At 40.0% G+C, this 11,858-nt stretch overlaps 1 protein-coding gene across 1 annotated transcript; it reads left to right on the top strand.

The window, feature by feature from the left end:
• The first annotated feature begins 906 nt into the window (after window positions 1–906).
• On the top strand, window positions 907–2,478 carry LOC106159513 (uncharacterized). Its single transcript, XM_013535813.2, has one exon. The coding sequence runs from the start codon at window positions 975–977 to the stop codon at window positions 2,466–2,468; it is 1,494 nt and encodes a 497-aa protein (XP_013391267.2). The 5' UTR covers window positions 907–974; the 3' UTR covers window positions 2,469–2,478.
• The last annotated feature ends 9,380 nt before the right edge of the window (window positions 2,479–11,858 follow it).

Genomic DNA, 11,858 nt, shown 5'->3' with positions numbered 1-11,858 from the left:
AGACTTCTTCGTCGATTGGGTTTACAGAGAAGGCAAACACCTCTAAGGGGCCATTCCCAGACCCTCTCGTACTAACTGTGGGTTGATCTATCTCCGGGGTTTCTCGCTTAATTGCTTTGAGCTTAAGCGGCTTAGATGTCTGACACGCCTACTGATGCTGCTAAACAATAGTTAATTATCCCCTAAAAGCTTCAGTAAGCGTGCCAGACATCTAAGCCGCTTAAGCTGAAAGCAATTTAGCGAGAACCCTCTCGGAGATGGATCGATCCTGTTAGATCGTTCTATTTATGGGAACCCAGTCTAATTCTCTTTCTCTCTCTATTGATGCTGTGCCTATGGTTTTCCAGCTAGGCTAGCCTTGTCTTCATTTCTTCCTTGATAGTTCCCCTCCACTTCCCTTGGGCCTGCCACGCTTTCTGCTTCCAGTTTGTGTCCATTTTACAACCCTTCTTGGTATACTGCCCAACTATCCTCTTAAAGTGGCCCAAATACCTCGCCTCCCTTTTATTTCCAATTTCCAGGTTGATGTCCTAAATACCTTTCTGCGACCTCTTGGTTGCTGATTTTCCACAAACTCTATGCAAAACAAGTAATACAATATAAGCCCTTCGCAGCAGTACAATATCACCCTTGGCCTTTTTCCTTTTTTTCGTAGAAAAAATGGTCACTCGTTTAATACTATTGTTTGTTGACGCAGTGAGCAAACATGCATAGTGTTCTAGTAACCCAATCCATTCATAAAAGAGGGGCGACGTTATAAAAAGTGACCAGTTAAGTTGTTAAGAAGTGTTATTTTTGGTAACGTCCCATTCTTTCTGAGCTGAACTGTAACATCAGTTTGATACATTGCCAACGTATAAGATTTGTAAGCATTACCAAACTCGTTATTTATTCCAATTCTAGGGTTGTGTGACGTGTGTCCAGAAGACAGTAAATCCCCTGCTATCTCCGTCTGTGTGGACTGCAACGAACGCATGTGTTCTGCGTGTGCTGGCTATCATAGGAGGACAAGGGTCTCAAAGGAGCACACACTGAAAGACTTGACACCTGTCCTCACAGACAAATGTCAGGTACACCCATCACTTTATCTTAAATATTACTGTCCCCAATGTGACGCCCTGATCTGCGAGCAATGCAAGGTGGATACACACAAAGGACACGCAGACGCTTGGAAAGACGCTATAACAGCGGCCGAGGATTTAAAATTGAAAGTGAACGAAATTATTGATGATATCAAAAATATCACTCTCAACAAATATTTGATAGAAAAAGAAGAACAGAAACAGCTAGCCGACTTGGACAAGCAAAGACAACGAGTTAAACAAGCTGTTGAGACACGAGAAGACGAACTTTACAAGCTGGTGAAAGGCTGTGCTGAAAAAGTCAAGGAAGATGTGGACAAAGCATATTTCGACATAAAACTTCAGTTGCAGACCGCCAATAAAATAGCATCTCTCGAAAAACAACTCAAAGCTTACGAGAGTATGGTGAACGACGCTTCTATCTCTAGTTTAGTTAAACATCACTTGGAATGGGAGACATCGCTGAAGGAAATAATGGAGACACATTCCCCCACCTGTCCTGTGCCCACGCTAAGATTTCAAACCACCACTTGGGCAGAAACAGCCATACAGAAGGCAATGGGTGAGGTTGTTACAGGCGACATCACGCCGACTTTGATCACACAACATCAACTTCAGTGTTCAAAGGATCCAGAAGAGTTCCCCATAGTTCTGGACAGCATGCCTGGTGGTGATGTCGTGGTGGCGACGGGGTGTGCAGCTGATACAACCAAGCATCGTATCATCATATGTTCCTCCACAGGGGTCATCAAGAACGAGATCAATGTTACGGGGCTGTATGGACTGACAGGACTACGTGACGGTACAATAGCAGCCAGTGTTATTGACGGCAGCACACAGGAAGTGAGGATATATACTACAGACGGTGCTGTCAAGTCATTGTTCAAGTGCAGCAAACCCGGTCGTATTACAGTGAATCACGAAGGTAATTTGGTCGTGATGGATGCTAACTCAGACACATGTGATAAGGTAATGTTATACCGTACTGATGGTACACAGATAAGAGTATTCACTGACACCTCTGCGAAACCAGTAAAACGCACCAAGTATATAACAACCACACCCAGTGGTGACGTCATAGTGTCAGATCCCAATGACTGCTGTATACGTGTCTACACACCTGAAGGTCAGCTACAGTACACATACGGTGGGGAGGGCGTCATGAAGAGTTCGGATGGTGTCTGTGTGGATGAAAATGGAACCATTTTTATCTCCGACTTTCTTGCTAACAACATCCACCAGGTGTCTCATGCTGGACAGTTCATGCGAGATGTGCTGACAGACAAGGATGGACTGTGGGGACCCCTGGACGTGTGTATAAGCCAGGAAGGTCACCTCGTGGTAGCGCAAGTGGACGGATGGATGAAGACATACAAGAATAAGTAGCGATATGTGGTTTTATAAAACCACATATCGCTACTTATTCTTGTTGTAATATTCACTGACTAATATGTGTGTAATACCCCATGAAGTGGCATATAATGGGTCTTTTTTCATCACAGGCCAGAAATTGGTAAATATATTTACCAATTTCTGGCCTGTGATGAAAAAATTAGTCAGTGAATATTACAACGTGATATCATATGGATGTTTTATCGTAGTTACATAGGTTTTCAGAGGCTCATGGCGACAACGCACTTGCTCACTGTTCTCGTCCGGTGACTGATTTGTTGCAGAAACGCTTTGTTCTGAGGATGAAGCAACCTTCCCTGAGCCCTGATTCTAACCTTAATGAGCACTGCGTCATAAATTGGAGTTACCAATGCAGGAAAGATTCAACCTCCCAACAATCTGGATCAATTCCGTCAAGCTTTTTGGGTTGAATTTTCCACAAAAAGAATTATTGCATTTGTTAAAGGTATGCCGCACCGAATTCAAAAGATAATTGCAATACGCGGTAACACAGTATTAGACACTTGACCTTTAACGAGCACATGCTGTTGCTAAGTGTGTGTAAATTTGGCAGTGTAGTTATAATTTTAGGGACATTTTTTGCCTGTGTTAATTTGGAAATCAGATTTGAGGGGGTGCATAAATCGTATAAAATATATCTTCGGCGGTATTTTGTATTTTTTGTTCCACGAGTCATGTTATACATGTATTAGACATGGTATATGAAATGAAAAACACTGTTCTAAATGATTTACAGTTGTGAGGTGATCTTTGTAAACAAAAACTAGCTTACCTATATCCCTGTTATTTGTCAAAAGGCGACATATTCCAGTTGTTTTATTGCTAGCGGCGGTATATTTTTGTCTCACTTCACCAATATTAGATTAGATTTCAGAAGACATGCAAAGCAAAGACCAAATGGAAGAAGAATGGCAGAAAAAATTTACTCTACTCTAATGAAAGATTTCGAAAAAACGCCCTTTATGTACAGGAGGCGTAAAAAATTATTACGTTAACGATATCATAATATTAATTTTATGCACACAGAAATGAAATTAAGACCTCCTATATTTAACAATTCAGACTTTTTGGACTAAGTTTAGCATCGTCCAGGCTCTAACGTACTTGGTTCTTTTGGTGTCATCTGTCAGCTCATCAGTGTCAGTGGTGTGAATGTCACAGTGAAAGAACGAAATAAATAATTGAAATGATAACTATATTTTGATGTGTTAAGAAGTTTAGTTCGTATCTCTTTATCAACTTAACTGTTTGTTCAACTCGGGGTTATTTTTGAAATATGCAGAGGTTGTTTAACTGGGACGTTAAAATCGCTCACAAACAAATATTGATGATATATATATGATATAATATGTTAAATAAAGCAAGAGAGAGAGAGAAGGAAGAGGCGTGTGTAGCGAGGTATCCACAGCACTGCCTTGGCCGTTGATAAAGACGGTTAGCGAGAGACCAATGTGGTAGAGAAGCCAGTTTGTCACAATTATCACATTTCATTCTATAGCGAAACTGTTAGTGGTGAAGTTGCGTAGTCTATTCCCCCAAGAAGTTCTTGAATTTGATCTCCCCTTTGTGAAAGAATTATCCCTGAGCAATGGACAATGTTAACTTCTGCCCAGGTCGGTGTCTGGTTTGTGTCCTCAGACATGATAAGGACGGGAGTGTTTATGTACCTTTTATCAAAGTACCACATTGCTCTTTGGAAGTATACGTTCTGTTTGGTACCACGTAGCCATATTCCATCCACCAGTCACTGATGTCATCTCCCCTTCGTACAGTGAAAACTGTGGATAATTCAGGGCTGGATCCAGGATTATTTGAAAGGGCGTCCGCGACAGGGGCAAATCCAGGATTATTGGAAGAGGGGGCGGGGTCCGCGGATGCAAAGCAGACCCCGTCCCAACCTCTTTTGGCGTGGGGTGCAGGGACCTGTGAAGGGTACCGAAAATATAACGTATTTAAGAGGGCGAAAGGTTCCATTTGGTACAGTTTAGAACTATGATTCAGCTAGTCTAAGTTCTAATTTAAAAAAAAAAAAAAACTGAGGGTGCTTGACTTACTCCCCCAAATCCGCCACTGTACTTTGATGCTTTCTTTCCAGTTAATTCCGATTACCAAAGAGCATCATTCCAATGCATGCATATATTAGACTCGTTATGTTCCTAACACATGCAGTAAAATTAGTATATTTGGCGTGTAACAAGGTGTATTTTATAATCTTGTCATTTTGTTTGAAAAAGTTATTCTTTGGGAAAAGGATAATCATAATAAAAAGGATGTTTAATAAAGCACTGGGTAAAAGAGACGTATTAAACGGTAAAAAACTCTGAAGCACAAAAATCTGAATATTTACTGTAGCTAGCAAATAAAAACATTTTGTCGTATAAATGATATTAATTCTGAAGGTATGAAGATAAAAAATAATTATTGAATGTTTTGTTTAATTAGAGACGCGACGTTTGGGAGGTCTATCTAAGAAGCTACGTTTTTATAACTATTTGAATCTAAGTGTGTTGCATTCTACACGTATCCTAATTTCTATCTAATATTAGTGTGTGAGTAAGGTGTTAGTGGGTTAGCTAGGGGAGAAAGATTAGCGTTGAGACAGAAATGGCGACAGGTCAGTTTCGAACCAAGGACTCTTGAGACGAATTAGTAGGCGCTAACAGAAAGCAACCTCATTCGTTGGCATACTTATCTGGACGCTTTATATTTTAACTTGCACATTTTAAGGCAGTCACAGGAACGTTAATGAACAAGACAGTTGTCCCCTACTTAAGATGGCCCTGTGGTAGGGTCAACTGAATGCAAGACAAAGGACCCTGGATCGCAAGTCGGCCAGGCAACCGCTTTTTTTTTCTAATCTTTCCAGTTTTGCTATGACTTTTTTATAGGCCTACCCCCTTTTTACCAAAAATAGATTAACCCCATACAACCCGTTTATGCTTATTAAACATCCAATCGCTACCTTTTCAAAATATATAGAATCTCAAATGAAAGTTGAAATTGATTCGAATTCAGGTAAAAAACAATCATATACTCATCCAAAATTAAAGAAAAGATCACCGCCAAAACCGTCCTTTTCATATTTTTTCGGGTAATGATATGCTTGTGTTTTTCCTTCTCTGAATTTATTCAGCTCGACTTACTGAGTTGACTGGGTGCCACTGTAATGGATTGCAATGTAACCTAGGACACTGAAGTTAGTGTCTAGTTTCCAGTTTCGTTTTTCAAAAACGGACCTGTCAACTAATAACTAATTACTAGTGTCGTTTTTAAAATAAACGACGAGATAAAACTGGACAGAGGAAGTGGCGACAGGCGATTAGCGTCAACTCTAACCAGGAAATCTTCCCCGTGGAAGCCGGGCACGGTGTTACGGTGCCTATAGTCTCCCCGTCGTGCACAGAGACCGTGACAACCGCCCATCGATGTGTACGGTTCGCAGGAAGCCTTCACCTCCAAAACCATGCTGAATTTTACCGTCTCTCTCCGCCGTACGGCGAGGCCGAAAAGGCCACCGCTCGTTGTCTGCAAATACATACCTAGGGATGTTATATGACCGTGGCGATATGATGATCACTGAAGCCTGTCCACTTAGCCAAGCTTCAGTGAAGATCAAGGGCAACCTCGAGCCGCTACACAAAAATGTCTCGCTTCACTCGGCATTTCTGCGTAGCGTCTCTCGGAAAACTCGGATTTAACCTCGATTTAGTCTAGAATTTCACGACTACATCTTGGTTAAATCAGTCGAGGTCTCTTAAATGCTGAAAGCCAAAGGCAGAGTGATCATGTGATCTTCTTGGCATCAAGAGAATATGCACGTTGCTTACGTTATACCAGGGGGTGGAAACGCGCTACTTATATGATTATGACGAGCCTAACCGTCAGCACCGGATATTAGTTTGTGACCTTGAGGGGCAGTTAGGCTTGGTCTTTGCAGCACGTGCGAAAAGTAGTCGATCTACCACACCTGGGTCTTTTGTTTTGGACAACTGTTCACTCGTCAACGAGGGGCTTGTTCAAGACTACAGACTGCTATCTACTAGTACTACCAGTGGCTTCATTAGTAACGTTCCCACAATACATGGTTTTCTGTCTGTGCGTACATACCCTGAATTTGGTTAGCCTCACTGACGAGAACGATGGACGTTTCTTACCCCTCTCTAGGATTACCCCTGGTTATACACCTACCAGTAGACAAATTTAAAATCTCTCACACTCTTAAAAAATTAGCATTAACTTTTCACGTTTAACAATTATTATTTATCATTTTATTACACTAATCCATATCATATGGGTATGGTTTGAAAACGGGAATTAGTTTACATTTAAGCCACACGTGTATTCAAATTATTTGTAAATATTACTTTTTAACGAGATTTGTGTTATTTACCTTTTGTTTTTAAGCTGTTCATTCTTCCTCTTTATCAGATATATCGGTAAAAATCAAATGTATTCCCCCTTTGAACTTGTAATAACATGTAGCACATGAATACTCTGAAAACCAGCATATGTATATTCCGAAACCGCCTCGTAGTAAAAGATGTCACCAAAACGTAGAGTTATTACTCCCGTGGACTTGAAATAAACATCCGTTTGGTTTTGACTATATTCCGTAACCGCCTCGTCGTCAGAAATAACAATAAAAAACTAGAATTATTACTCCCGTGAACTTGTAATAAACATCTGTCAATTTAGACTATATTCCGAATTGCCTCGTTGTCAGAAATATCTCCAAAAAGTAAATTTCTTTCTCCTTTGCACTTGTGAAGAATTAGTTTGACTATATTCCGGTCCGACGCTCCTTTTTATCAGAAATGTCACTAAAAAGTAGAGGTTTTGCCTCGGGACCTTTTTTCCGCAGCAGTCCCACCTAGGTGTGGCTCAGCTGAGACGCACATGGTCAGTGTCGACGGTTGATTAAATACTTTTCAGGCCAGTTGAACGTCCACGAAAAGTATTTAGCAAAAATTGACCAAATTGGTCAGACATTACGTAAGAATTTGGCGGGAGATGACTAGCGCACGTGGAAGAGTTTATTCCGTATAACATCTCTAGAGCGTGATATAGGATCACTTTATTCGGTTTTAGGGGTGTTTCAAGATGAAATGACTGTATTTTTTCTCGGTATGTATGTCAAATAATACACTGTCACCCTCTCGCGATATATGCCATGAACACCTCTCGCTGACGCTCGAGGTGTTCTGGCATATATCGCTCGGGTGACAGTGTATTATCTCACACATAAATGTCCTAGGCCGGAGATTTAAAGTCCCTGGTTGTCTTGCCATGCTGTAGAGTGGGCCAAGTTTGAATTTATTTTAATATTTCAAAAACGATTCTGGCTAACAGAGACAGGTGTCGCTTTACGAAAACATATCTGTGAATATCTGTGGATAATCAATCTGTCGCCCTGGTAGAAGATAAGTGTAAATGTTAATCTGACTGGCAGTTTTCCTAGTAATCCTGTCTGATTGGCACCCCTTGAATAACAATCAAATTAGGAGAAACTTAAGCAGCCGTTTTTAAGCGGATATGTTTGCTTTACCTTTAAAACACGGTCATGCTATACATGCAAGGGTTCAAATGAAAACAATTTCATTACTTTGCCCATAATCTAAATACTGTTTCTTAGTTCTTTTTCAACGGGTATCCAAAGGCTTTTAGGTAAGAGTGACGTAGCCACATTGTCAACACTCCGATTAACTAGATTCCTAGGAAGCCAAATTAATCAAAGACAAACTACAGATGTACGTACAAGTAGGCGACTGACGTCAAGTACAGTGATTACCAGATCTTTTTGCTAGGCAAGACTGTCAAACTTCCACATAGGCCTACCTAGTTTTATAATCCCCAAAAATTATATCTCTACATTTCTGCATTTGTGGTGCTTTTAGAATAGGACTATAGAGTTGCTCGCTTTTTAATTTTATTGCTACCGCTCAACAGGAATGTTCTAATTATTAAAAAAATATGACTGAAAAATTACAGAACAGTGTATCTGTAGAATTCACATATCCCCATGGAAAAAGATCGAGTAATTGCCATAGCCTCAGATTGAGTTGTACCGCCTATCATAATATTACAATAAATACATGTATATGTACATGCTAAATTAATGTTTAGAAAGTTTCTGGCGTAGAGAGACTAAATGTAACTGAACATGAATTCAGTGTTCAATAGACTTACATGTAGTACTGTTTTTATTTAATAAATATCAACATTTTCTTATCCTGCTGGACAATTTTCTTATCCTGCTTGGCAAGTGAGATAAAAGGTTCCAAATCTCAACATCTACTTATCTATATACAGTGTTACAAACAAAATCCAATAAAGATTCACTTTTAAGTCATCTAAAAGACTCAACACGTTTTACCTCGTAGAAATATACACTGATGCTCATAAGTTAAGCAACACTTTCTAATTTCTCAAATTTTTCAGCAACCAAGCTTTTTATTGAGGCAAAGTTTGTACAGTAGCTAGACATGTCTCTCGTTCTTACTTTGAACTAGTGGGCCGTGACATTTGAGAAATTTTTACTGCTGGACAGGGTAGAATATGCAATAGGGGTGCCACTTGCGAAAAACACAGTTTGGGCATGCCATGCGGAGCTTCCAGTTTGGCTAGTTTCATGGGCACAATTGGTTAAATTGTACCAACCAATGGTTAGAAGAAGACTCAAGGAGGTAATCAGATGGCAAATTATAGAAAGCCATCGTGCTGGGGTGCCAGAGAGATAAATTGCAAGGGAACAGAGAGTGGCACCAAGTCAAGTGTCCAAGCTGGTAGCAAAATGGCGCCAAACTCGTCATGTATTGAACAAGCCTCTTTCTGGTAGACCAAGATAAACCGACGCAAGAGTTAGAAAACGTTTGGTTCGACTACGCCACCAGAACCGGTTCATGTCGGCCAAACAACTGAGAAACATCTGGCCTGGATTAGGAAGAGCTTGAGTCAGTAGGCAGAAAGTCAACAGGCATCTTTTAGAAGCTGAACTTCTATTTAAAGACCTCGTTAAAAGCCACCGTCGACCAAAAGACACAGGGAGATAAGTTTGGCAGAAGCCAGATGCCGAGAAAGATGGAATCTCAGGACTGGGTGAAGGGTCCTGTGGACTGACGAGAGCAGATTCACTTTGATGTATGCAGATGGTCGGCTAGGAGTCTGGAGAGGTCCAAACCAAGCGTTGGCGGAGTATCCGTCATAGTATGGTGCGCTTTCTCATATGGTGAACAATTGCCACTGTACGTCATGCAAGGGAGATACACTAGTCAACGATACAGAGACGAAATACCATTGGGGCGCATGCAATCACACATTCAAGCAAATCCAGGAAGAAATATCATTTTGGTGCAGGACAATTCGCTCATCCATCAAGCACGGTCCGTGCAAATCGCGCTGCAACAGCATGGTATCCCAAATTTGGATTGCCCTGCCTATGCCCATTTATGTGGTGTATTTCATTAACAGAAATATTCAATTTGAATAGGTTGTTAATAAAATATGAAAGAATTATGCATAATTCCACTAACAAATTAAATAATGATCATGATAGAAGAAACTTTTGAAAAAATGTGGCTGTTGCTTAACTTATGAGCATCAGTGTATATCAAAAGTAGAAAACAGATGAAATCACAAGCATTAAGTACTATCACTTGGATATTAGACAGAAAAATGGATCGATGCATTCAAAAGCCAAATTCATTTTGCGGTCTTGGCATGAACGACCCTGAACTCTTCGTCGCATTTCACCTAATTATTGCTTTGAATAACCGTCATATTATGGTTTCATAATGCATGGAAAAATTGTCCTCAAAACGTTAGGTTGTTCTTGTTGTTAAAATCTAAATAAAACTATCAACTTTTAAAATGGGATTTGCAAAGGTGGAGGTTCCGAATGTAGATTCTTTGCGATTACTTTATTCGGGAGACATGTCAAACAACACCAGTAGGAATAAAGTTTTGCTTCATATTTCTTTTTCAGATATACATGTACCATTGATTATAAAAATAATAATGTACAACTTCGACAAAAAAGAATATCATTATCACCCCCTTTCAGTAAATATACACAAAAAGCCAGAAAATCAGTGTTGTGGGGAGAGCATTAGATAATTTTGGATTCAAATTCGGGTGTTCTCTAAACTAAAGGCTTCCCTGGTCTTAGAAATGTTGTTCTGCTTTGTGCCGAGAATTGTAAACATAAAACCTATGTCGATCCTTTGGCCAGCGCTTGACGCATGTTCTCCGCAGTGGTGGAGCTATCTGTTGTCATTTATCTTTGCTATTTCGTAAGGTAATTACCTACACTTTCCAAACGCTTAACTTAATCAAATGCTTTAGATTAAAAATAATTTTGTTATCCACAAAATATTACTTAGAAGCAATCCAACTTGTCGAGACTATTGAATCAGAGTTTTATAATTGCTTACAAAACGATATTCAAGTGAAATGGTTAAGTTATTTTGTATGAATTTAACGAGTAATTGCTGCAATTCAATAGTTCAATTTGGTTGCCTGACAAACCAATTTGGGAGCTGTCAAAACGTATGCAGTAGAATTAGTGCTACTCCAATGTCCAGAAGTGGTGTCATTCTAAGGGTCAATATTACTGATGAGAGTTACTGGACAGAAACTTTTGTCGTCCCTCTTTTATCACATAGCATTGGCAAGAACCCTTTATTACCCTTTTTCTTCTTGAAGTGGCCAACTGAGGCAGATCTTCAGAGGCCAAGTTTGTTGCGTGCTTTGCGACTTCGACAGAACGCTGAGGACTGCTTTGTCGCGAACTGCGTGATATTAAGAAACCTGATAGGCCTCGAAGATAATCTTTCTTCTATTACGTATCATATCAAAAAAGCGCTATTACAGTAATTGTTGCTTTTGTGAATTCTTAGTCACTTGTCATCGATCCAATTTCGCTATTATAAACACAGGAGGACACTCGCGATACAACAAGCTTAGCATTTTTAAGACTGAGCAGGCTCGACAGCATTGCCAATTAAGGGGCGCCAACCAACGGAATTGCTTGACGAACACAAATATCTGATTCGGTGAGATCTGAATATAAAACTAAGCTTTTCAGGGAATATGTTTATGTTGCCGAGTGAAACTGAGAGTGTTTACAGTAGATATAATTGGGAGCAAGATGTCGAATCAAACTATGGCAGAGGTCAACAGCACGGAGGATTTTGATTTGGAACAGGCTTCTACGGAGACACGGTCTTGTAAAGGAATTGCTTGTCTCCCTTTCATTACTGTAGAGGTAATTTTAGCTATCCTTGCAATCTTGGGGAACGTTTTCCTCATTGTCGCTTTTGTGAAATTCAAAGAACTTCGCCATAGATCAAACTTCGCAATCGTGAG

Source organism: Lingula anatina, chromosome 3 (genome assembly GCF_051362555.1).
Source record: "Lingula anatina isolate TDL-2025a chromosome 3, LinAna3.0, whole genome shotgun sequence".
Lineage (NCBI taxonomy): Eukaryota > Metazoa > Brachiopoda > Lingulata > Lingulida > Lingulidae > Lingula > Lingula anatina.
This window is presented reverse-complemented; position numbering and strand designations above follow the sequence as displayed.

What these genes read in the sequence shown, in the direction of transcription:
- LOC106159513 (XM_013535813.2), top strand. Translation starts at nt 975, where the DNA reads ATGTGTTCTGCGTGTGCTGGCTATCATAGGAGGACAAGGGTCTCAAAG.